Source organism: Pieris napi, chromosome 24 (genome assembly GCF_905475465.1).
Source record: "Pieris napi chromosome 24, ilPieNapi1.2, whole genome shotgun sequence".
In the NCBI taxonomy this organism is placed as follows: Eukaryota; Metazoa; Arthropoda; class Insecta; order Lepidoptera; family Pieridae; genus Pieris; species Pieris napi.
The window spans coordinates 3,114,290-3,142,213 of NC_062257.1; the positions used below are offsets into that span (position 1 = coordinate 3,114,290).

The 27,924-nt window shown below is 34.5% G+C and overlaps 1 protein-coding gene across 2 annotated transcripts in view; it reads left to right on the top strand.

The window, feature by feature from the left end:
* Positions 1-27,924, top strand: part of LOC125061942 (probable multidrug resistance-associated protein lethal(2)03659) — an 86,817-nt gene that overhangs the window by 39,933 nt on the left and 18,960 nt on the right. For both annotated transcript variants that reach the window (XM_047667574.1, XM_047667576.1), the window contains 10 exons: positions 7,915-8,071; positions 12,341-12,543; positions 13,466-13,708; positions 16,744-16,912; positions 20,230-20,372; positions 21,149-21,301; positions 22,454-22,647; positions 24,392-24,589; positions 26,173-26,381; positions 27,277-27,437. In XM_047667574.1, the coding sequence (XP_047523530.1) occupies positions 7,915-8,071; positions 12,341-12,543; positions 13,466-13,708; positions 16,744-16,912; positions 20,230-20,372; positions 21,149-21,301; positions 22,454-22,647; positions 24,392-24,589; positions 26,173-26,381; positions 27,277-27,437 (1,830 nt within the window). The remainder of the gene's footprint in view (positions 1-7,914; positions 8,072-12,340; positions 12,544-13,465; positions 13,709-16,743; positions 16,913-20,229; positions 20,373-21,148; positions 21,302-22,453; positions 22,648-24,391; positions 24,590-26,172; positions 26,382-27,276; positions 27,438-27,924) is intronic.

Genomic DNA, 27,924 nt, shown 5'->3' on the forward strand with positions numbered 1-27,924 from the left:
TCAATATGGTTTTGACATTATTCTCCTTCTCTTGCTCACTGCTGAGCGTCGTGATGCTCCCGAACCCGTACTGCCAGAATGCTGCACTGGTTCAATCTCTGACAATCTAGGTGATTAAGACTTTAGTACCTAGGTTTGGTGATACCTGGTCGGTCCGTTTTGGCTTCCGTCCTCCTTGGTCTCTTCCCTCCATTTTCCTGGTTAAAGTCAAGATTGTCATGAGGTTTTCGAGATTTAGTGACATGCGGTTCTTTTGAAATTGAAACCTTTCTGTTGTTCTCACGAGAATGTAAGTGCGTGCTCCTTTTTCACCATGCCTACTGCTGATAGAGGACAAATCTTTTTTTTTAAATTTATTTTATTATTATTTATTACTTAAGATGTCATGTGGAACATGGTGTAATGGTTGCAGCTCCTTACAAACATTGTGTAAAAAAAAAAAACTTGTCGATTAAAAAGAGTGACGGAGAGTTTATTGCGAGTTCTTCTCGTCCGTTCTACGCCCTTGATTTGAGAGCATTTATTATGTATTTCTTTATTGACGTTCATAAGTGTACATTGTGTTACTAAAAGGAATATGAATTTGAATTCGTCAAGGGAATACACAGCATGTGTCGCCGGGGTATATGTATGTATATCTAGAAGAACAAAGAAACCTCGGCTTTGAAATTTACCCGATACAGAATCTTATAAAATAACGACCATATTTGTTTAGGACAAATACCGTTACCATAGCAACCAAGGCTGACTTTATACAATTGTCATTACTGGTAGTATTATTAAAATATTGATTTTATTTATAGAGTGGATATTTTATAATACCTGCATTATGCACGAATGATTTGATTAGAATCGCAGGTCAAAGACCGGTTTAGTGACCTAATGTCCTTTGAATGTTTTTATCTTGCCTTTGCGGCTTCGGTATTCCAGATACTGACCTGAGATTTATGTCGTAATCAATAGAGGCAGATCAAAAGCAATTGAAATACTCGCCTAAAATGTTTTCACTGAATTAAATCACTCGTAAGAGCGGTGATGGCCTAGTGGCTTCAGCGTGCAAGTCATCCTTGAGGTCGTAGGTTCGATCCCCGGCTCTGCACCAATAGACTTACAATGTGCTCATTTAACAAACGCTCGAACAGTGAACGGTGAGGAACCGGCTTGCCTTAGACCCAAAAAGTCGACGGCGTGTATCAGGCATAGGAGGCTAATACTTGCCAATTAGATTGACAAATGATCATGAAACAGATACAGAAATCTGAGGCCCAGACCTAAAAAGGTAGCGCATAGAAAGACAGTCCAATGGTGCACAGCTGGGGATCGAATCTACGACTTCAGGGATGAGAGTCGCACACTGATGCCACTATACCAACATTGCACTTGTTAATTTTATAGCCCTAATAAAACAAAATTTAATAACAATAGTTCACTGCACAGTTTGACCGTATTTTATCTAAGGGACGTGAGTTCATTTCAATTAAACAGTTATCAATGTTTTCAATTAGGAACAAATTGATATATATAATAAAAACAATTTGACTAGCGAAATTAAATATGGTGAAATATTGAACAACTTTTGTATGGAAAATTACAGTACACATTATTGACATATAACGAATAGTTAACTTGTAAAGTTCAAGCTACTAGGGTTACATAGTGGTGTAGACGTCAAACTGTAACAATAATAATATTTTTTTTTTACAAATGGTAAATAACTAGAACACAAGAATAGAGTGTCTTCCCTTTAGAGACTGTAAGTAGTGTTATTAGGGGCCTCATAGCCTAGCGGTCTTATTAAGTGGCAGCTAGGTGAGGGGTACCGGGTTCGAGGGCAAGTTTTAATTTAATTTAAATTTGTGCTCGGCCTTTGGGAGGGTTGTGCGGTACCGGGCGTGTGCCTAAACCGTATATGGAGGACACGGTCGAATTTCTAAGGCAAAAAGCACGAATTATAAAAAATCTTATACTTGACGCTGGCTAATGCACAAACCGTGCCAGAGCCATAAAAAAAAAGTAGTGTTATTGGACACTTTCTTATGTAAAAATCCTTATTAGTAAATTAGGTTAGACTTAAATTACTTATTAGTCTTAAGCTAGGCTAGATTGTAATGTTCCATGAAGTCTTAGCAAAGACACATGTATATATAAAAAAAAATATTACAAATGTTACATAAATTTTGTGTCGGTACAATGTAAAGTTCGCATATTCTGCCAAAAATAATATCGTGCAAATATGTCTTAAAAGTTAGAATAGAAGTTATAATTACATTATGAGTCATATCAATTAGTAAATTCTTATATTATTTTATCACTACATCACATTATTAAAATATATTATAAAATTGATATTCTTTTTAATGTTTTAATAGAATAGTGGTTTTTTTTCAAAAGTAGTACATTAAGTCAATATTTAGAAACTCTAGTAGGGAGATCCTTGAATATTTTTGGTAAATTATTATAAACCTTGATTGTTATACACATAACATATCTTTTATGTTTTCTATAGAATTCTTCTCCCCATGTCTTCTCGGAAGAAGGCTCACCCGATGCTAAGTTATACCGCCGCCCATGGACACTCTCAATGCCAGAGGAGTCGTCAGTGCGTTGCCGGAATATGCCTTGATAAAGCCTATAAAAGTGATAGCTAGTGTAGCTTTTATAATAAAAAACAAGTCCCTTTCCGTGTCTGTATATCTGATACTCTAAACTCAATTAAATGAGGAGGGTTAATCTAGAATAATATATTATAATACTAGCTGACTTGGCAAACCTTTGTTTTGCCATGTATATTATTTCTAAGAAAAAATTTTTTAGTTTAATAAAAATAACTAGGTACAATAATAAGAAATAGGGGTTGATCGTAGAGGGGTGAACGTTAGGGGTTTTATGTATTTTAGTATGTTGTATTATAAAAAAATAAAATAAAAAAATCTTAAAAAATATTTTTTTGGGGGGATCACCCTTAACATTTAGAGGTTTGAAATATAGATAGTAGCCGATTCTCTGACTTACTGAATATACATAAAAAATTCATAAGAATCGACCGAGCCGTTTCGGAGGAGTATGGGAACGAACATTGTGACACGAGAATTTTATATATACACAGTCGTTAGTATTACTGAACCATATCGACTTAGTCCTTCAAGAAAAGAGCGTATCGATTCTTAAAAGGCAACGAACTCGAGAGCCCTCTGGCATTGAGTGTCCTTGGGCAAGTATCGCTTAACATCAGGTGAGCCTCTTGCCCGTTTGCCTGTTCTATTAAAGAAAAATAATAATAACTATCTAACTTTATTAATGACAAAAGGGTTATGACAGAACTCATATATCGCTAGGCCCTGTGTTGTGGGTAACTAGAAAACAATTATTCCGTGATACATGTTAAAAAAAATATATATCAATAATAATAATAATAAATTTAGTGTTACAAATTAAATGAATGAGTGAGTGTGTGAATGCGCATGTATTTGAGAGTGTAGCTGAAAGTTAAGATCGTGCACTGTGTGTGTGTTAGTTTTTGAAACCTCAAAGTCATACCAAGATATGTAGTAAGCAGGTATGTTATGGAGCTCCGTAACCGAAACAATCGGATATCCGAAATAAATATATATACGTAACCGTAACAACTTTCGGATAAGGTCGGAGTCTAAAATCTAAATAAAACTACATGTTTCGACAGGTTTTTGTTAATGGTTTCATTACTCACAAAAAGAATTAAAAACTAAACATTTAATATCTTAGTATTGTCTTTTATTAACATAACCTTTACACATTTAAAGAAAACACTTTTTAACCGGATTAAAGTTTATGTCTTATTATAAATTTACAATTATTTTACATAAAGATGGAGAGTTTTAGTCGATACCATCTCCGGGCAAATAAATACACGTATCGACTAAAACTCTCCATCTTTATGTAAAATAATTGTAAATTTATAATAATACATAACTTTAATCCGGTTAAAAAGTGTTTTCTTTAAATTTAATATCTTATACATAGGTTATAGGTTAATATGTACAATGTATGAAGCTAAATGTTTATGTTAAGCTAATTAATTTATTGCACATTTATTTTAATAGATAAAACTGAGGTAATTATTATAAACCTTATAATAATTACTTACCAATATGACCGATTACAATACCAACTGATAACCTAGACTATATAAAACTAAATTATTACATACTATTTGTGTTTATATTTTACTTCAATCTAATAACCGTAAACGAAACTCAGTGAAAACTCCATGTAATGTCCCTCTATTTAACGAAAAACTCCTTAAAGCGTCGAAATCACTCGCCATTGGTTGGTTTAGCTTGTCTACCATACAATGATACACTCTACATAGCATTTCATCCACTCTCAATAACGACAATTAAATAATAAAATGTACTTTTTAAGTTGCCGAAATTAGTTATAACTACGGAACTGTCTGTACGTTCTTTTGTCGCTTTATTGTCCTAGCCCGTAAAACTCGACTGTCGGTATCATACGTACCGAACTTCTAAGAAATCCATTATTTTGATTACAAATTGGAATTGCTTGAGCGAAGATCATGAAGATGCCTCAATATGGCAAAATATGAATAAAACAAGTAAAAAAATACATCATAATTTTTAGTGCAGGCGAAAATAACAGACTATATGCAATAGCGTTCAAATAAGAATTGTTTTTTATGTAATACTAGTCTGAAATAAACTTTTTCTTTTTCTAGATTTGTCTATTTTCTATTTCACTCTCTGTAACGTCAAAATATGCACAGTCTCTTGAGTGTCGTTATATAGAGTTTACTCTGTATTTGAAACTAACTGATAATCCGAAATAATTACATATTCGAAATCGATATAATTTTATTCCTATATCCGTATCCAGATCCGAATTATCATATCCATAACATCTCTAAAAGTAAGGCCTCAATGTAGTCATATTTTGATAATTTATTACTAGTGCGAATTTTTGATTTTTTTTCCTGATGTCTAAAGAGTAATTATATCGTCAATACGGTCTATAACAAACAATCTTTTTTAAATATTAGAAATAGATTTGTCACTATTGAAAGATAACCGAGTTTTTAAGTGATAAATATTTTGTAATATACCTGCTTTATTGAATTTGACCTCATTAGATGAAAATGAGCACTAGGTGATACAGTCATAATTATTTATATATTTTTATTGATTTATTTAAACACACGCCTTAAACATAGATATAAAAAAATTACATAAGTTATTAGGCAACGGATGGGGGAGCGTTCAAGTGGGGGGGGGGGGTCCTTTTGTAAAACGTTACGATGCGGGGCGGGGATTGAATTACGCGTTAATGTTAATATTATTTTCGACTTACACCACATAATAGTAACTAAAGAGACACAAGGTGGTCACGAAACGTTTAACTATACTTGATTACAGTACTGTAGTCAACTGAAAAACTAGGGTACTGAAAAACGTTACGGCGAGATACATGGGGGGGGGGGTCAGGCAATCCTAGTAAAGAAAAAATATAAAGAAACACCTACTGTGGGTAAAGTAACAGGCGTCTCAAAAGAAAGTTTACATTTTAATTCAAAGCGTTTTGTCAAAATGTTAGACGACTTCTTGGTGTCTGAACTTCAAAACTTTCCTGGCTATATCGCGAGGGTCAGTACAGTTGGATGGTATTATTTTTAAGAAATAAATTCCCAAAATGTGTATTTAAATAATGAGTCAACACTTTTTTGATACACGACTTACTTTTTTTAAATCGTTCAGCTAAATATGAACTTGTTTAACAAAAAAATATAAATTTACATGTAACATGAAATAACTAAATCTAAACTGAATTTAAATGTTAAAAAGGATAATGAATGACTCTTAAAAAACTCAATAAATTGTACGATACGAGACAGAAGAGAAATGCTCATAAAGATGATTCCTAAATAAATTTAAAGTCTGATATCAAGAGGTAGGAAGTTTCAAAGCAGGATACTTTGCACAGTAGAAGAGTGATAGAATTCAGTTCTATGTAGGGGTTTCATGAATTAGATTGTCAAGGGAACGCAAAACTACCTCCAGAAAGGAACACAAACTTTTGCTTTAACTAGGCGTTTAGGATCAAAAAGAACATGTGAAGTTAAATTAATTAATTTATTTATACGTCCTAAAACAATGTGTATGCCTAAAAAGTACAAGAAAATATTACATCACAAATTTAACACACATACACATCAATTACATTAGAACATAAGTAATCTAAAAAAAATATATCTAAATAATAATCCAAACTTAAACCTAATTTAGAGCATGATAAACAAAGTTACGGTAAGTTGGAAGATTGTTGTAAAACACATCAATATTTTCATCGATGTTAGTAATCAAGTTGTAAGAGGGAGACAAGCCTATTCACCGTAGCAGATATATAGACTTTTAGTTCGAGAAACTCGTATTACAAAGAAAGGAAAATTTCAGGAAAATAATCACACCACATGTGTTTTTCAGGACATATATATAGTCGAAGTTTTAATTAGACGAAGTCAACTGAGGTTACGGTGTTGTCAGTATTAATGAAATAAAAATAGTGTTGTGACAAAGTAAAAACCCCTGAATTAATGATCGGTGATCGGTCGCCGCGCCGCGCTTTGTAATAAGACGTCAAAAGACTGATTGTAGTTACATAGTACTAGTACGTAACTTATATCAGAGCACTTTTATACAATTTTGAAATAGAAATAATATTCTTTTATTGTTTGAAATGATTGACTATTGACACTCATTGTTCATTCATCTGATTGAACAAGAACTGAACGCATCACTATTACTTTAAATATGGCAACATTATTTTACAAAGTGACATTAGCTACTGTCAGTTGGCTTCGTCTAATTAAAAATACGACTATAGATAACATAACAGTAGGTATCTAAATATGGCTTCGTCAAACGTGTATGCAAATCTTTTAAAAATTATGCATAAAATGCCTGTACTTTGTTAGGAGCACACTAGAATATGCATGCACTGTTTGGTCCCCAATCTACAAGAAATACATTGAACCAAAAAAAAATGTTCTTAAGTTTTCCGAAAGTATAGTATATAGATTCTTGCAAGTACTTTGGTATTGGATCCCCGGAATGTAGACGTAAACAATATGAGCTGATGTTTTTACACGCTATTTGCAACGGTTTAATTGACTGTCCTTCATACAATACAAGGCAAACCCAACTACTTCAAAATCCTCGGTCTAATGCAAACTATTTACGTAACTGATTTATGTATCGTATACCTTCAGACTATAACATATATTAACAGCAAAAATATATATTTAATATAACTTAAAATGCTTAAAAAATAATATAAACAAAAACTCTGGTAGTATTAGACTCAATGGCTTTGTTATTCCTGTTTTATATTAAATATATTATAATGATCAAAGCATCTTAAATTTTATTATATATATATACTAGCTGCCCCCGCGAACTTCGTTTCTCCTTAATGTGATTTTTCTTAGCCTACCTTTGTAGTACATACCAACATGGAACATTTTGCTATGCTAACCCAGAGACTGTTCGGTTTTCTGGAATTAAAACTTTTTTGTTTTTTTGTGAATTTTTCTCCATATAAACCTCTTATTTCAAGTCATAAGATTTTAATGATCAAATAAAAAATATTGGTTGATCGTAGAGGAGTGAAAATTAAGGGTTGTATGTATTTTTGTATGCTGTATGTAAAAAAATAATAACAAAAAAAAATTATCTAAAAAATAAAAATTTAGGGGTTTAAAAGATAGATACTAGCTGATTCTCTGACTTACTGAATATGCATAAAAGATTTCATAAGAATCGGTCGAGCAGTTTCGGAGGAGTATGGGAACGAACATTGTGACACGAGAATTTTTTAGATGAGATGGTAATTTTACGGGATAAATCAGTTCTGTTCTCTTTTCAGCATACCTGGGCAAGCGGACCTCCGTGCTCCGATTGAAAACAGCCCTTCGTACAGATGAGAGAGTTCGTTTGATGAACGAAATACTTTCTGGTATACAAGTTATAAAGATGTATACATGGGAGAAACCGTTCGCGGATTTGGTGGCTAAGGCCAGGAAGTAAGTCTTTAAGGTTTAAGAATAACTTAATTTCTCATAAGAATTGCATACATTACTCACTTAGGTACGTATATAAAAAAGGGTGCGTGTACTTATGTACGCGCGTAAGAAGTTATACTTCTTTGGCATTATTAAAAATAGTTTTTGATTGCATGCAAATAATTAGTTACAATTAAATAATCAAAGACTGGAAAAGGAGTCATTATAGTCAATAAACTTCAGTTTACATTTGAAAAATTAAATAAATAAATATTTATAATTATTCTCTTAAATTAAGTGTAACATAAATTCTATTATTATTCGAATGTTGTATTTAAATTATGTCCAATGCCGTAGTATCTTCCGTGTGCAACTTCATTCTGTTAATTTTGTGTCACGGTGCGCGTGTATCGTAAAGTTTCACTCTCATCAATTTTTCATAACGCGCCTATAGAAGTATAACTTCAAAAAAAAAATTTAATTTAATTTTTTACTAGATGTGGCATTGATGGCATAGTCTGATATAGCAAGTTTATATTAATTATTTTATTATTTTTCATAGCACTTTTTTATTTTTAGTTTAATATTCTATTTATATATTTTGGGTATATACATGGTTTATAAAACATTATAAGTTTTATTTGTTTTTGTTTAATTTGATTACTTATTCTTTTTCTTTTCACTAACGATTCAAAATTGCACATTCATAAACATCTGGATATGTCCTATGCTGAAACTGAAAATTCTTGTGCCAACAATAGTTTAATTATAAAATGTAAGTGTTATGTAGAAATTATTGTCAAGTACAGTTAACATGTCAAATGGAAAAGACGGGCTCATGCCACAAGGAATCTTATGGAGGCTAGTGGACTGTCTTTGTAACTAAACATCCTTTTTAAAGTTATACTTCTTTAGGCGCGTTATGAAAAATTGATGAGAGTGAAATTTTACGATGCGCTCGCACCGTTACACAAAATTAACAGAATGAAGTTGCCCACGGAAGATGCTACGGCATTGGACATAATTTAAAAACAACATTCAAATAATAATAGAATTTATGTTACGCTTAATGTAAGAAAATAATAATAAATATTTATTTATTTAATTTTTCAAATGTAAACTGAACTTTGTTGACTATAATGACTCCTTTTCCAGTCTTTGATTATTTAATTGTAATTAATTATTTGCATGCAATCAAAAACTTTTTAATAATGCCAAAGAAGTATAACTTCTTACGCGCGTACGTACACGCACCCTTTTTTTATGTATAAAACATAAAAAGCAGTGGCGCTTACAACCTTTTACAAAATTAGATCTAGCTTTTATTAATATTGACGATACATACTTTACATAAGCGAACTCTCGAACTCGAACCCAATTAACAAACTAAACTGAAATATCTAAAAGATATAATAATAATAATATTTCACATTTCGACAGACCTCCCGAGATGTTCTAACGGACCCAGATGATCCAATCATGTTATATAACTAGTAATTAAAAGTAGCCCGCGCAGCACAGCCAAATCAGATTAGGTTTAAAAACCGCCTTTAAAAATAGCGAGCTGCCTTGCGATTCTGTAACTCACTTTGAGAGCGACCGCCGATGCGAAAACCGCTATGTGAGTTCGAAAAGTGAGTTACAGAATCACAAGGCTGGCTTCGCACACTCCGGTGAGCTTCCGTCCTGCCTTTCAGGCGATTGGCAACCCTAGTAAAACGGGAAAAAGCCCATTTCCTAAAATGGCGGTTCCTCCAAAAAATCTAATATTTTATTTCATTATGAATTTTGCGATTGCGACACTCCAGTGTGATAAACATATTTTTTTAAATGTTTTAATCATGCCAACCCTGGGAATTTCCAATAATTAACTTGTTTCTTAAGGAATTAGGAGCAAAATGTTTCTCGTTTCCTTTTAATGAACGTAATGAATACATTGCGGTTTACATTTGAACTGAACAAGGCTAAATTCTTATTAATTGATTGTACTTTGTAATGACTCATGTTCATTTTACAAATAAAATCTCATAGATCTATATAGAAATAAGTCGCGTGCGCATCGACGCCATTTATTTTTATTATTTATTAAAACTTCGTTATTACTTTACATGTATATTTATATAAGGCATCGATCCTTTTGTTTTATTATTATTAATTACTTAAGATGTCATGTGGAACATGGTGTAATGGTGCAGCTCCTTACACCATGCCATGATCAAAAAGAGTGCCGGAGAGTTTATTCCCAGTTCTTTTCTTAGGTTCTACGCCCTTGATTTGAGAACTGGCAGTAAATGTAAAATTAGAAGCATTTCATATATATTTATTTTTTGACGTTCATAAGTGTACATTTTGTTACCTATATGAATAAATGATTTTTTAATTTGAATTTGCCTTCGAGCCAAGATAGTTTCCCTATCCCTGACTTTACTAATACCTACTAACTGACGTGAGACTGATCTTAAATTAAATTATTATGATTCATGTGCACTTTTTATTATTATTATTTTTTTCATGTATCCTTTATCAGTTTAGTTTGTTTTTTGTTCCTGTTTAGTTTCTATCATGTATTTTTGCACTTCTTGCCTACCTTTTGTAATTTGATACATTTTTTATCTTTTCTCACAGTGGTTGCCTGGAAGAGATCGCTCGAAAGCGATAAGGCCGCCAGTTGCCTTTCCTTTACATGTAATTATGTTAAATTTTTATATTATAATGCAACAAAGTGATTAAATAAAAATAAATAAATAAATAGTTCACGTTTCAACTCCATACAAGAAGTTAGGGAAATTTCCTCTAAGATACGGGTTTCGTGTACGACGGTGGCGTGATATAATTTTCTTTTTATGTTTTAAATATGTTTTTTCTCATATGTTTTTCATGTGACAAAAAATCTTTAAACCTATATATTGTAGGTACTATATCTTAGATTTGATTGCGATACAGCTTTTGTTCTTATCTGCTTGGAAGGCTTTAGCAGCTCAACACAATCTTTTGGCCAGTTAATCCTTTTAATCCATAGGCTTTTTGGCTTATGGATTATTCTGTCTACCTTATTGACTTTTACGCGGGCAAATAAAATTCTCAGCAGTGTTGGCCTAGTGGCCTAGCGTGCGACTCCCATTCCTGATATCGTAGGATCGATACCTGGCTGTACACCAATAGACTGTCTATCTATATGCGTAGTTAACTCGCTCGTACGGTGAAGGAAAACATCGTGAGGAAACTTGGCTTACTCAAAAAGTCGACTGTGTGTCATGGACAGGAGACAGATCACCTACTTGCATATTAGATTGACAAATGATCATGAAACTGATACATAAATCTGATCTAAAAAAAAGGTTGTAGTGCTACTGTTTAAAAAAAATTAAGGTTCCGTCTGCCAATAAGTTCAATGTATGTATGTACAAAATTTATTATATAATCGTATATAAAACTTTATAAATATATAAAATAAAATCTGGAGTAGCAAAAGCTTCTAATATTATATGATCCTCAAGTCATGCCATTTGCCTCCTATCAGTAATGTATTTTTCCGACTTAGGGAGCGTTTAAGTATTACGAAACGAGTTTTTGGGGGTGGGGGGGGGGGGGGTCCTTTTGTAAAACGTTACGATGCGGGGCGGGGATTGAATTACGCGTTATTGTTAATATTATTTTCGAATTACACCACATAATAGTAACTAAAGAGACACAAGGTGGTCACGAAACGTTATCTATACTAATTACTAGGGTACTGAAAAACGTTACGGCGAGTTACATGGGGGGGGGATTCAATATTCTCCAAAAATTGCGTTACGTAATACTTGAACTCTCCCTTATGGAGGGAAGATAAAATAATTTGTAGTTATAAAAGAGCAACTATATTTTTTATTTCCCGAATCTATATTTTTTATTGAAAGTATTTTTGTTAATTTTCCCTCGAACTTATATATGTTAACGTAAAATTGTAAAAACCGTTAGATTGTAATCTATCGGTTTTCGGTATTCGGTAGATTGTACTACACTAACTTAGTTATCATTCAAACTTCTTTGGTCAATTACATATTAATTTTACTTCCCAACAATTTCATATAACTACCGAATAATAATACGTTAAATTGCAATCAGTATGTTGAGTTGACAATCTTTCGACAGTTTATAATCTCGCGAGATAGATTACAATCTAACGGTTTTTACAATTTTACGGTGACATATAGACTAACTGAAGGAGCCATAATTCTCTTTTCAATGTGTCCAGGCTGAATTTGATCATTACATAGGGAGAGTTTAAAAATAACTTTATTATTACAGGCAAGAAATAAAACAGATAAAAGCAACATCATACATCCGAGGAGTGTTGACGTCTTTCATCATGTTCACCACCAGGATTTGTCTGTTCTTCTCTATCTTGGCGTTTGTTTTGGAGAATAATGTGATCAGCGCCAAGCAAGTGTTCGTCGTCACCAGTTTCTACAATATTTTGAGACAGACCATGACTGTCTTCTTCCCTCAAGGTAATTTTACGTGTATACAAGGAAACCGTGGATGCCGAGAACGGGTCGGGTATCCCTGGACCAAATCCAGAAGGTACTAGGGAAGGGATAGAATAAGAAAAGAGCGTACCAATTCTTGAAAGGCCGGCAACGCACTTGCGAGCCTTCTGGCATTTGTGAGTGTCTATTGGCGGCGGTATCACTTAACATCAGGTGAGCCTCCTGCCCGTTTGCCTCCTATTACATTAAAAAAAAAAGAAAAAAAGAATATCCGTATGCACTATGCATGGTGAATGTCATGAAAGAGAAGTGAGAAAGGTGTGTCAAGACCGTGACAAGTGGAGATTCGTGGTGGATCCTCTGCTTACCCCTTCGGGAAAGAGGCGTAAATGTATAATGTATATAGATAGAATATATAGGTGTTCAAGCATTTGATATTGTTTGGACCTCCAGCTGTCCAATGAATTTTCTATATGGGCATTGAATCACACTTCTTTTTACGGTGAAGGAAGTAACCGGCATGTCTTGGAACCCAAACTTGAAAAGGTTCAACCAATTCTTAAAAGGCCGGCAACGCACTTGCGAGCCTTCTGGGCAATGAGAGTGTATGTGAGCCTAATTCCGGTTTGCCTCCTGTTACATTCAAAAAAATTGTGTCACCTAAAGACATAATGTTATTAGCATTATATTGATTACTAAACTAGTTATAATATAAACTAAACTAACAAAGGCTGGCACCGCATTTGCGAGCCTTCTGGCAACGTGAGTGTCAATGGGCGGCGGTATCACTTACCATCAGATGAACTTCCATGTTTTCCTCCTATTACGCATATACCTTATATAGATTTTTTACGTTACAGAAGTTTATTTAAATTTCCAATCAATCAACGCATTTTTTTACTAACAATTTATCGCTTCTAATATATATGTACATTATTTTTAGGTATCGCACAAGTCGCCGAAGCGACGATATCTATAAAACGTCTTCAGAACTTTATGTTATATGAAGATACGAGTAAGCCGGTACCCGGGTTGGCAGAAATACAAACATCCAAAAAGAAGGAGATCCATGTGCGGGACTCGGCTGCCTCTTCTATTAAAGGCGATTTAGATAAGGAAAAGGAAATATCTAAGCAGTCCCTTGAGTCGCCGTTGATGCCCAAGAAGCGTGATGATAAAGGAAACGGTAATTTTTTTCTCATATTTGACGTCACTTCCGCTCGCACGTTTTCGCACGAAAGAGCGCACATAATTTATTTAAGAAGACTATCATAAGTCCATATGGTCATTATTGTATAGCTTAAAAGCTTTAATAGATTTAGGGTCTGTTTGACAATGTACGGATAAGTTCTACATAAGTTCGAAATTAGCTATTTATTACTTATTGGTAGGATAAACACTATTGTTGCGATTCACTGTCAGATAGCGCTATTCGTCACATAAAGTCCATCATAAGTTATGAGTCCGATGAAGTGTCAAATAGCACAATTTATCTTCCAAATAATGTATGTATTGCATAGCTATTTGGTACTTTATCCATACATTGTGAAACAGAACCTTAAAGTATATTCAGTTATAAAATTTAAACTTAATTATTGCACACATCAACAAACCAGTACTTTCCTTGAAGGCTGATGCAGTTTTTTGCAATGACCCAAGTAAGGGCATTCCCGCTATTATTGCCAGCATGCTGTTAGGGCTCCCCCGTACGCGTTGCACCAGTGTCTGCAATACTAAACATTGTAGTGTGAAGTATTTACTCACTGATTCATAATTTTGAAAAAGCTATAATATTTTTCCGAATTTTCTAATTTAAAAATTGAAATTCCGTCTCGAAGGACCAATATGTATTCATTTCGCCATTTATGTGGGTCGTGAAGATATATTCTATAAAATAAATGTAAATAACTAACTAACCTAACTTTCGTACTTACTGATTGAAATTATCGTGATTCATGTGAACTTTTTCTTTTTCATATTATGTCCCTTTTTTTAATTGCTTTACTTAATTCCATTCGTTGTTTTTAAATATGTCTTATTATTGTCGTATTTTTCACTACTTGTGCTATTTTTTTCTCACATTGGTTGCCTGCAAGAAATCGCTCGAGAGAGATAAGGCCGCCAGTTGCCTTCCTTTTCATTTCATTATGTCAATTGTATTTCTGTGTGCAACGAAGTGTTAATAAATAAATAATTGAGACATGCGTACTACATGCAATAAAAGTTATAGCTTGACAGGTCGGGGGTCGTGTTCTATGTTATTTATGGTTACTCGCAACGGTTTGGACAAATATAGCTGTCTAACAATTACGGCCTTTTAGATATTATCGCGTTTATTACCATGATTACGATTTTAATTGTCTTTATTTGTCTAGATGTGCTCTGCAGATTCAGCGGCAATAAATTTTTTTTTGAGATTTTCTAAATAGGCTTTTTTGTTAGACGCGTTTTGTAGATATTGATGTCTACTACAATTTTATAGAAGTACAGTACTTTGCTTTATTGTCAATAATTACCGCAGCGTATGCGATTTAGGAATGTTTTTTAGTAGTTTTTACATCTTTACACTATCGTAATTTCATACAGAACCGTATTTTTTTTGAAAATAGTCTACAGCCTATGTTAATCAGGGAGCGTTCAAATATTACGTCACGCAATTTATGGAGACTATTGACCCCCCCCCCCTCCCTTTCAATGTAACGCGCCGTAACGTTTTTCTGTACCCAAGTATAGTAAAACGTTTCATGACCACTTAGTGACTGTTTATACCTAAAAGGAAAGTCAAGTACAGCAATCCCCCCTGTAACGCGGTACACTCGGAACGCGTTATAGAAAATCGCGTTGTAGTAGTATTCCGAGTCCGAGAGAGAAATTTAAAATTAGAAATCTCCACGTTGTTGAGGTGAAACACCGGGGATTACTGTACTTTTAACGCTGGCAGCATTTTTCAATAATTAAATAAATATGATAAGGACTTCTAATTCGACTATTTACAATGAAACATCAATTAAATGAAGAAACCTTAACGTTCTTTAGGTATTTGGTTCAAGTTCTTAAAGTAGCACGCAATGCATATAATCCTTTTGTCATTCTATTCCCATTTCATATTCAAGACGTGTGTTTCTACGGTTTCACTGTTTACAATGTTAAAACTTTGGGACTTAACGTTGAGCTATCAGGTATATCCATGCATCGGGTTGTTTCTCTCCTTAAAATATGGCCAGGGAGCTGGCCTGGCCATGCGTCACTGGTCGGAGTTGAATTCGTGTATGCGGTGATGTTAGCTATTTCGACTATGTATTTTTTCACCATGCCTACTGCTGATAGAGGACATATCTTTGTTTTCTATTTTTATTTTCCTTTATATTTTTTTATTTGTATAGTTAATTACTTAATTATGTCACACATACATTTTATAAAACAAAAAACTTGGCAATTAAAAAGAGTGGCGTAGAGTTGATTGCTAGTTCTTCTCGTCCGTTCTACGCCCTTATTTGATAACTGATAATAAATGTAAAATTAGAAGCTTTTTGAAGTTCATAAGTGTACATTGTGTTGTCTAAATGAATAAATTATTTGGAATTTGAATTTGAATAGGCATTGTGGGACGACTCCAAGGCCTCAGTATCATCAATACCTTTTTGTTTGCATATTCGATGTATCTCAATAACACAATTGACGGTACAAAAAGTCCTTAATGAAATCCAGCTATCTAGATTTACCAAGGGAATTTGAATGCCGATTTAAAAAACTAGATACTTTGGTACTGATCTGAACAATCCTAAGTACGTAAAAACGCGTACACTATACATTTTGCGTATATGTTAACGTAAAATTGTAAACACCGTTAGATTGTAATCTATCTCGCGAGATTATAAACTGTCGAAAGATTGTGAACCTCAGCGTACTGCTTACAATTAAACGTATTATTATTCGGTAGATTGTACTACACTAACTTAGTTATCATTCAAACTTCTTTGGTCAATTACAGATTAATTTTAATTCCCAACAATTTCATAAAACTACCGAATAATAATTCGTTAATTTGTAAGCAGTTCGTTGAGGTTCACAATCTTTCGACAGTTTACAATCTCGCGAGATAGATTACAATATAACGGTTTTTACAATTTTACGGTGACATATATAATGGTGGGAGTATCGCACGATCGTGATTGGTTAGTAACTAGAACAATCAAGTGACACATCCTACTGATTTTTTAGGTAACTTAGAAGCACCACTCGAATCTGGTGAAGAGGATACAGAGGAACTAGCTACCAGGGTAGAAGAGGACGCAAGAGGTGTACGACTCAAACATGCCACCGCGAAGTGGATAGTATCGCACGCAGAGAACACTCTAACTGATATGTCGCTTACTATTAAACCCGGAAAGTAAGTAGTTTCATACTTTTGTTAATTTTTATATTATACTAGCGGACCCGACAGACGTTGTCCTGTCTTAACTATGAATATTGATTTGGAATTGGTATAATGAATTAAAAAATATTTCAGAAACAAAGTGTTTATTATTCTAATGCTTTATGTTATACAACATTCTTTGTTTGTTTTTCTGGCTCGCATATTATTATATTATCAATATAATAACTCCGATCGAAGCATTTAATTTGAACGATATTCATTTTTCTTACATCCTCTGACGATATTTGCAGTACGCATTCTGTCAATGTTGTGTTATGTCAAACGCCATAAGGTTACACCAAAAAGTTCGAATTGTATGGTGGTTAAGTATTCTTGAATTTTCTAATTTTCCGCGCAATAATTTTATTTTTTTATTTTATAAGAACCTTCTGACAATTACAAACACAACAAAAAAAAAATCAGACAAATCGGTCGAGCCGTTTTCATGTGATGTCGTGACAACGGAAAACGGGTTTCATTTTTATATATATAGATTTATTTAATAACACATATACATTTTCTACAGTATAAGTGACAATGTGGCAGAGAAAGAATGATAGGAAAAATGCCGTGGAAATGAGAGAGTTAAGAGTGAATGTAAATTTAGAATTAATGTAATTTTTTTTCTGACTTTCCTGATTGTACTTGTTTACCTATATAAATAAAGTTATTTTGACTTTGACTTTCATGAACTGTGTGTGGTGTAGCATTACGTGATAGTACAAGGCGTATTTTGATAGATTGTGTCACTGTAAGAAAAATATGCGTACACGAACTAACTTGTTCAAATCTTGAACTCATAGCAATCAATGTTCCTGCCAGGTATCTAAACTCACACAGAACTTTTAACCTTCCGACTCCCAGAACCAACATTGGGTTCCGCGAACCTCTTCACAGGATGTGTTCTGCTTTAGATTCTGACAATAACATCGACCCTTTTTCGCACTCATCTACTGCTTCATTTAAAATATCCTAATCCTTGTATCTCTCTTCTTTATTATAGATACTGGTATGTTTGTCGTTGCCCGGATTTATAAATTTTGTGCTGTCATGTTTTGTTTTGCTTTGCTCTGTACCATATTTTTAAGCTATTGCATAGATTTTGAGCGCGGCGACCGAATCAAGAAATTTCGTAACGAAAAAACCTAACACACAATGACGTAATATAGGTGCGGCCAATATGCGTTAGAGCGGGACAGAACGCATAATGCGTATTCACATCTCTCTGACGAGATCGGTGCAGCTGGTGCGCGTTAGAGTGAGACAGACTGTATAGGCGAGTTAGTCTGAGTCTGGTAGTGGTAGATTGAATTAATTTAAAAAAAAAACTTGAATTAATATCAAAGAAAAAAATGCTGCTAAATACCAATTAACTTTGTTACTATGTGCGCATTTAATATTCGCTCGAACAGTGATGGAAATCATCGTGAGGAAACCGGCTTGCCTTAGACCCAAAAAGTCGACAGGTGAGTGTCAGGCACATGAGGCTGATTAGACGGCTATTAGACTGACAAATGACTGAAGCTTCAAAGTTCCATAAATTGGTTTTACCTATAGTTACAGATCACTCGTTGTCTGTATGTGCATCGTACTTATGTTTTAATACCCGTAATTACCATTACATTGTGGCGTAAAGAATTATGTGCTTATCGTAACAACTAGGTGAATAAGGTTACAATGTATGCTTTTGTCCTGCCTTCTTTATTTATTGAAACAAATGAAAAAAATAATTCAACTTAATTTTTGGCGTGAATACGTCAATCGATGAACGCCGTTACAACTACAACAACTATTTTTAAGTTGCGAAAAAATTAAACAATTTAATAAAATATTAAAAACTCAACTAATAATTTATTTCTTAAAAAAGTTATAATGCACACATTAAAATTGGTACAGTTTTTTATACTAACTATAAATTAACAAAGTATTGTTAATTTCGTATGATTGTTCTTGTATATTTAATATATAATATAACAAACAACTCGCGTAGAACATTTTTGGAAAATGGCGCCAACTGTAAAAGAATATAAGCATAGATTTTTTTTTCTTCACCCATTCTGGGTAGGCAAAGGGAACTATGCCCATACAGCCAAGTCTTTAGTATAATTTTTTTATTGATATGAAATTTAATAAGATGAAATGAAATGAAACCTTACCTAACTCATTGAATCAAATCATTAAATCTGATATTGAAACAAATTAGTAGCTTCTTTTTTAAATATTTGCATGAATAATAAAAAGTTCTTTTAATTTTTTTTAGTAAAACCTTCGTGGTTGGTTTTTTCTTTTTAATTATTATTTGACAGTTGGAAAAGAAAATGCACTAGTTCGGAAAAGGTAAAGAAAGAGCACGGGTGTGTAATAGCCCACATCCCGAACGCTATACGTCCCTGCAATACGCCACTTTTTGAGCAACTGTATTTAAAAAGTTATTACTTATTGTCCCATTACGCTCATTGTACGCTTGCGCCGCATCTATCTCTCTTCCACTCGATTGGTCTATGTGTCCGAGATTCACTCTGTCTTTGTATCGAGAATTGCTTCGAGAAAATGGTACGGACGTGTGTGCGTGTACTAGGTGTACACACGTAAGAAGTGAAACTTCTTTATGACCTTATTTTTCGAAAAATGATCTATTATATGCAACTTTACAGAAATTGGTTAAATAAAGTTAAATTAGATAAAGTTTAACAAAAGGCTTTTATTATCATAGACATAAATACAAATACAATTATTTCATTTTAACTTATTACTGTACTACTATGTAGTACTAAGATTATTACAGAATTTCATTAATTGTAATAGAATTATTACTATCATTGTTATCGTTATTATATATTTTTGTTATTAATGGCTTCGAATCTCTTCGGATCAACCGTGGTAGGAACAAGAAAAAGATGGCGCGTAACCGAAAAACGTGACGATTTGCTACAAAATTTCTCCCATACGTCGATAAAAAATTCATTCTAACGCCGATAAAGAAGTTTGACTTCAAAAAGTAACATATCGATAAAGAACTTTCATTCCGACGCCGATAAAGAAGTTTGACTTCAAAAAGCAACATATCGATAAAGAACTTTCATTCCGACGCCGATAAAGAAGTTTGACTTCAAAAAGCAACATGGCGCGTAACGGAAAAATGTTACACTAAATTTTTTTCCAACCCCCATAAAAAAGTTTCACTTCAAAAATATTATAACGTTCACTTCGTTCGTTCTTTATCTTCGTGTGAAGACCTTGAATCTTTGTATTTTCTAGGTGTAATTAAAATAATCTAACAAATTTTTCAGGTTGATCGCGGTCATAGGCCCCGTGGGTGCTGGAAAATCTTCGCTCTTACATGTCCTACTCCGGGAGCTGCCATTAGTCTCAGGTTCGGTGCACGTTGGAGGCACGGTATCTTACGCGAGCCAGGAACCGTGGCTATTTGCGGGTAAGACCCAAAAACTATTCGATCATAGAGTCTGGCTAATGAACAAAAAAGCGCGGCAAATTCAAAAAAAATTTAGTATGGTATCCCTAAAAGTTTGATATTTTGTGGATTAAACTTACTTGATACTTGATTTATTTTATTATTTTTTACAGTGATAGTAACTGTATTTCTATGAAATTAAATACTATACGTATTTAGTCTTTTACTATTGATACTTAATATGATGAAATGAAATGCAAGTCATGGAAAACTAAAACTATATAACTAATTTATTATAAAACACAACTTTATTCGGAATAATCAAATCCTGCGATAGAAACGAAATATTCTATCAAATAAAACAAAGTTTAGGCTATTATACCTGTTAACTATTCGGAAAAAATATATAATAGAAATAAAAATGAGTAATTGCATGAAGTATCAAGACAATAAATCATACTAACCTAAGAAATTCAATGACATTCTGTGTTGCCATCAGCATAGTACATAACTTGTTAGTTCTCTTTCATTTTTCTTTCTTTATATCACAGCTTTTGTTTCTTCAAGGTGAAACCTTATTATTCTCAGAAGTCTTAATTTTCAGCTGCTATGGCTGAGAACCAAAGTGATCTTATCTGTCATGCACAGAAGATTCTAGAACGAAAGACGGAATTCTTTTGTGATTTCTTTAACGCACGTTTAGTCTTTCTCATCCCTGGAATAAATCGGCTCCTGTATCTCTTTCGCTTCCCTTAATCCTCTCTCTATCTCTTCTAGATATTTATTTTATGTTCTAGGTAGTGTACGTCAGAACATCCTTTTCGGCCAAGCAATGGATCGGCCGAGGTACAACGCGGTTGTCAGGAGATGTGCGTTGGACAGAGATTTTACGTTATTCCCGCATGGAGACAAGACTGTTGTTGGTGAAAGGGGCGTTAGTTTGAGTGGGGGTAAGTGATGAAGGGCCGTAACACGTCAATTAAACTTAAATCTGTGACAGGAGCTGTCGAAAAAGTTCCTGTATGAAATTTTACATATTTTAATAGCGCTCAAGGCGTCTTGAGATACGATTTAAAATATAAACTTTAGTATCTTACCATTTAATCTTAAATCACGTTATTTTACCACAAAAATAGGTTTAGCTCATTTTAAAAACAACGAAAAAGGAAGAAATTTAAACTAAATTGCGAAATATAAATAGTTTGATGTTCAAAAATTGTTTTCAGTTAAAATTCTTTAAAGGCAGAAGGGAGGCTTCTGGCAGTGTAAGAGTCCAGATATCTCTTAACATCAGATGAGCCTTCTGCCCGTTTGCCTACTGTACTATAAAAAAAATCTTCTCTTGTGCGGAAGTTTAGTCCTCTTTCCTTCATATAGCGTACCTTGACTTGTATTAACTAAAACCCACCTTCATCTCCTTCAATTAATTATAATGGGTACAATTCAGGGCACTGCGTGTTGGTAAATGCAAAAATTTACTTGCGATTGCGGAAGAGTTGCTGCATCTGGCACAGGACAAGACACCCTAATACTGACGGCCTACCTCCAGTACTTATAGATACCGGCAAACATCTTGAACAAATGTCCTTGCCTGCGCGAATTTTTTGGTATCACTGGGAGGGGGGCAGGGGTGCGCGGCAGCGGAAGAGTGACGTGTCGATCGCGTGATTGGTAAATCAGTTGACGTTTGTGTCACGCGCTGCTTCCACGTTCCTTTGCCTCCTTAGTACACTGTGTGACATATATAGGGATGTATTATTAATAAATAAATATATTTTTTTCCTGGTATGGCTTGAATAGCACTTGCCCGGTTTTCATTTCTTGTTTATCATATTTTAGAAGGCAGTGTAAATTATATTTAACAACTCTCAATAATATCTGATATACACTAACAATCTACAAAAATTAAAACTATCTATTTTTAAAAGTTACCTACGTAAAAAGTTTTCTAAGTAAGTATACGGCGATGTTTGTGTACGATGCGCAATCTTTCCCCCACTCCCTTGTTTAATGCTCAAGAAGTTTGCCGGTATCAATACCGCTCGACTTAGCGTTTAATTTTCTTCACAAATTTCCTAACTGCGTCCGTTTATACGTTCCAGGCCAACGTGCGCGTATATCCCTCGCCCGTGCGGTTTACAAGCGCGCTGATATATACTTATTGGACGATCCACTGTCAGCCGTGGATGCGCATGTGGGCAGACATTTGTTTGAGTCCTGCGTTGTGGGGTACTTGAGGAACACAACTCGGGTGCTGGTCACTCACCAGTTGCAGTTTCTGAAGGATGTTGATCAGGTATGTACTGACTGCAAAAAAGAGTTAGCATTTTGACTTGTACTTTTTTTTTTTAATAAAATGAAATTCCGCGGCTGCGATTGTATGTATGTGTTGAGCTCAATTATTATAGACAGGATGTATTGTTTTTACTAATACAGTACAATACACAAAATAGTTTTTACTAATACACAACAAGTCAAAATCATTTATTCATATAGGTAATGAATGTCAAAAAAAATATGCTTCTAATTTTACATTAGGTGCCAGTTCTCAAATCAAGGGCGTGGAACGGAAGCGAAGAACTGGCAATAAACTCTCCGCCACTCTTTTCACACTAATAGATAGTGGGATTTCTGGGAATGATTTGAGGGTATAAATCATTACGGATTTATTTTATTAATGGTATATGCTTCAAGAAAATAGCGTTACTATTCTTAAAAGGCCGGCAGCGCGCTTGCGAGCCTTCTGTGTGAGTGTCGATGGACGGCGGTATCACTTAACACCACTCATCGGCAACGAAGACGCCGTAAACGAAAAAGCCGGCGTAAAAAACTCTCGGTACTCTTTTATAGCAAATCATCAAACAACACTAATTTTAAGAGAGTAACGTATACAGAGTGTCCCATAAATTAATGTCAAGACGAAGTCGTATGTTAGAGGTTAAACCCAAAAAATTTATAAAAAACATCTATGTCACGTATTTTTATAATTATTTCCAACGAAAAGGAAATGTTCAAATTTCTGGTAGGCCATTTTAAGCAAGGATCTTCTGGACCCATCTGCCATCACTAATGCGGACAATGTGACCGGCCCATTTCCATACCTCGTTTGTACGTGTTACGACGTGTTTTATGTTTGTACGAGTTCGTATCACACAGTTTTTAATTTTGTTATGTTTCGATCGAAGAATCGTATGGAAGTATCCATCTCCTACTTAAGTTTAGGTCGGATATCGGAAATTTATTATATTTATATGATTATTAACTAGCTGGCCTGGCGAACATCGTACCGCCTACCAGTCAATTCTTTATTTTTTTTAAATACTTATTCTGCTATTCGGACACCGGTCTAGCTAGTAAGATAAAAAAAAGAAAGTTGATAAGACAACAAATACATTATGTCAAAAAATAAAAATTTACCTTCCCGGAACCCCTCCACTAACATTTGAACTTTATGATGTGGTATTAAAGTTCAAATTGACTTTTAAGTATTATTACGAATATTTTGTATGGGAATATAGAAAAGTGTTGTTTTTAGACTTTTTCACTCAATTTTTTTAATTTTTCTCTTCGTAAGAACCATCCTCGTGCTTCAAGGAATATTATAAAAAAATAATCAGACAAATCGGTCAAGCCGTTTTCATGTTATGTCGTGACAACGGAAAACGGGTTTCATTTTTATATATATAGATTGAAAATTAAAATAAACAATTGTGTTGACCTGAGAATAAAGATTTTTATTTTAGTTCTTACATTCTATACTACATTATCTTGAACCTAACCTAACTAACACGAAGATAGTGTTCAGGTAGGAATCTGAAAATAAGGAAACGACATTAAAACTATTATTAAAATTATCAATCCCTTTTTAAGCTTTTTACAATAACCTTACAATTAAACAATATTGAATTCAATCCCGATGACTTTGACATCTGTCAACTTCAAACCAACTGCTTTTGCCAACCGCGATTACTGCTAGCGCCATCTATAATAAAGGAACATACTAGTTTCTTTACATATTAATTAGTAATTTATTTTTTTAGATTATTATTCTAAAGAACGGAGCAATAGCAGCGGCGGGAGATTTTGAAACATTAAGTGCATCTGGTCTGGACTTTGCCACTCTACTGGCGAGGGATGATCAGGAAGACGAAAAGCCGCCTGTAGAAGACAAATCTAACGTTGAAGAGGAATCTATTCTGCAAGGAAGTTTCAGGAAACGGCAGATGAGCATACATTCGGTGAGTGTTTTGTGCTTTCTATATGATAGAGGATTTATCATGCAGCAGTGTTGGCCTAGTGACGTCAGTGTGTGACTCTCTTACTCTAAGGTCGTATGTTCGATCCCCAGCTGTGCTCTAACAGACTTTCTATTTGCGCATTTAAAATGCGCTCGAACTGTGAAGGAAAACATCGTGAGGAAACCGGCTTGCCTTAGACTCAAACTCACTCTCTTGGCCAATACTGCTCTTTTTACATAAATGATAACTACATTCAGTGGCTTGTGATACAAAAGGGAATTATATTTTAGAATATGTTGAAGAGTATATATCTGTATGTTAAGAGTATCTGGGACAAAATATCTCTCTAACTGAGTCTCTCTGACTAACCACCAAAGAGATCAAAAGAAGAATAGCAAATGGATGGAAAAGATATTGGTCACTGAGGGAGATCATTAAAACAACGGATTTCAGCATTAAAAAAAAGAGAAAAGTCTTTAACACATGTATTCTACCCTGCCTTACCTATGGCTGCGAAACTTGGGCGCTCTCTAACCAGCACAGGGATACGCTAGCACACTGCCAAAGAGCCATGGAAAGAAGCATGCTGAGTATAAGAAAATTTGACAAATAAACGCAGACATAAGAGCTTGAACAGGTGTGACAGACATTCTCACTAAGATTGACCAAATGAAATGGAGATGGACGGGTCATATACTACGGAGCTCTCATGAAAAATGGAGCAAAATAGTGACGGAATGGTACCCTGGAAACGGTTTCCGAAGAAGAGGCCGACCACGCAAGAGATGGCAGGACGAACTGAAACTAACAGCAGGCTTCAACTGGAGAAGAGTCGCAAAAGATAGAGAACAGTGGAAAGCGTTAAAGGAGGCTTTTGCCAAGAGGCAAACCGAACTCCGAGATATACTGGAGTGAAAATATATTAAAGTTCATATATATAAAATCACAGTTTCGGAATTTAAAGGCTATATTATTATTATAATAAATATATGACGGCGCATTCCTAGCGCCATCTGTTAAGAAATACTGGAATTATTGGAACGAGATTTGACTATTGTCAGTCTGGCGGAGCGTCGTGTCGATGGTCAGCGCGGCCATGTTGAATTTCGTTTAGTTTTCGAACGTCAACGGCGAGCGCACCACGTCTGCGACGAATCGCTTTTGTTCCAAATAATCTTGTGTCTTTTTGTTACAAAACTAATTAAAAGTGATTGATTAAGTGATTCCCTAATTACTAGTGAATAGATTTTAGTGAATTGCTGTAAGGGAGATACTATTTGTGATTCTTTTGTTACTACCCACATTACAACTTATTGAAGACATGGCTTATTCTTATGATAAAGGGCATCCGCCCATATATATATTACCATAGACAGAGTCAGTTGGAAAAAGCTGGAGAAGGCCTGTACCCGTGAAGGGGTTCCGATCGACGGCACTGAAGAAAGCTAGAATATAGAATAACAAGCATAAGAAAAAAAAATCTAAAATAATCTAAGCTGTGTATAATAATTAGTTTTTTTTGTCATGATTGGAAATAAAACGGGCTTTATTATTATTATTACTATTATTATAACTACTCCCAGGTAAGTTCAGTGGATAACCTCACGGCCACAGCGCCACCGGAAGGTGGAAGGGAAGAAGCAGAGATGAGGACGGCCGGTGCGGTGTCCAGCAAAGTGTACGGTGCGTACTTGCGAGCGAGCGGGAATCCCTTGCTGGTGACTTTGATGGTGATGGTAGCTGTGCTGGCGCAGTTGCTGGGATCCAGCTCCGATTGGTGGACAAGTTATTGGTAAGTAGTATTAAACTCCGTGGTTCTTGCAGAAATTTAATACCAATGCGAAACATTTTTTCGTTAGGAATATTCAAATTATGATAATTTGAAAGAGGCCAACGGGCAGGAGGTTCACCTGATGTTAAGTGCCGCCCATAGACACATTTCCAGAAGGCTCGCAAGTGCGTTGCCGACCTAAAATGTCAAGGGTCCTCTCGATTTTGAGTAAACAAAACAGTATTTATTCAATTAAATTTTGCGTTGAGAGGTGAAGATATAAATGTCAAAATTTTAACATTCTCGGCATCTATTGTCAGACAAGATGGCGGATGATCAGTTGTGTAGTAACTCTTTAAATTGATTAAGAAATATATGAACTTTTTTCCTACGCGGAGTAAGTATCTCCGGGTGCAAAAAAGTTAAAAAAAAAAAAAATCTTAATATTTTAATATGTTGTTTAATAATGTAACAAATTAAAAATCTGTTATAGGCCACACATCACAACTTAATGTAAGGTGTGAAAATGTATAGAAGGCTGTAGATTTTTTCATAAATATATGAATTAATGGACAATTCAATATATGTTGATAAAATATGGAAAAATTTGTGTTAGAGGGCCATAATAATCATTTGTGATGGAAAATAAGCCCCCACCCCCACTAACCTCTAGGCCTCATTTGTCTATACCATTCTAATAGTCACTTCACAGACTTCACAATTCAAGTATTATTTTTTTTTTTAACTATTAATTACCATTTAATAAATACTAGTATTATTTGTATAGAAAGATAAGTCTATTTTTCCACATCCATTCGCGATCTCTAAGCCATGTGTTATATTATATTATATTGTGAATATTACTCCACCTGGTTTTCCTACACTAGATAAAGAATATGTAAATTAAATATTGCAGGGTAAATCAAGAAGAAAAACATCCACTGACGACACTTCGCACGCTCGATTCGAACGAAACGGGTCCGCTCCAACTCACGTCGAACTTTACGAACGCGCTCGTTAATAACGCGGAGTTCCAATCCGGCCTCACGAGATATGATTGCATTTATATTTATTCCGGTAAGTCTATCTAATATATAAAATTCTCGTGTCAGCTAGTTAATATATATATATATGGGTGTGTGTGTGTGTGTGTGTGTGGGTATCGGTGAAATATCATCATTAGCGGGCTAAATGGTATGAATAGGATATACAAGGCTACCGTGGATGGTCGGATCGGCTAGGTCTTGTCATACATTCCTGGACCTAAGGGAGCGTTCAAGTATTACGTAACGAATTGGGGGGGGGGGGGGGGTCCTTTCGTAAAATGTTACGATGCTGGACGGGGATCGAATTACGCGTTTATTGTTAATATTATTTTCGACTTTCCAGTACTTTACACCACATAATGGTAACTTTTTGCTATAAAGAGTGAATAGGTGATCACGAAACGTTTCAACTATACTTGGATACAGAAAAACGTTACGGCGCGTTACATGGGGGGGGGGGGGGGGTTTAAATAATCTCCAAAAATTGCGTTATGTAATACTTGAACGCTCCCTAATCC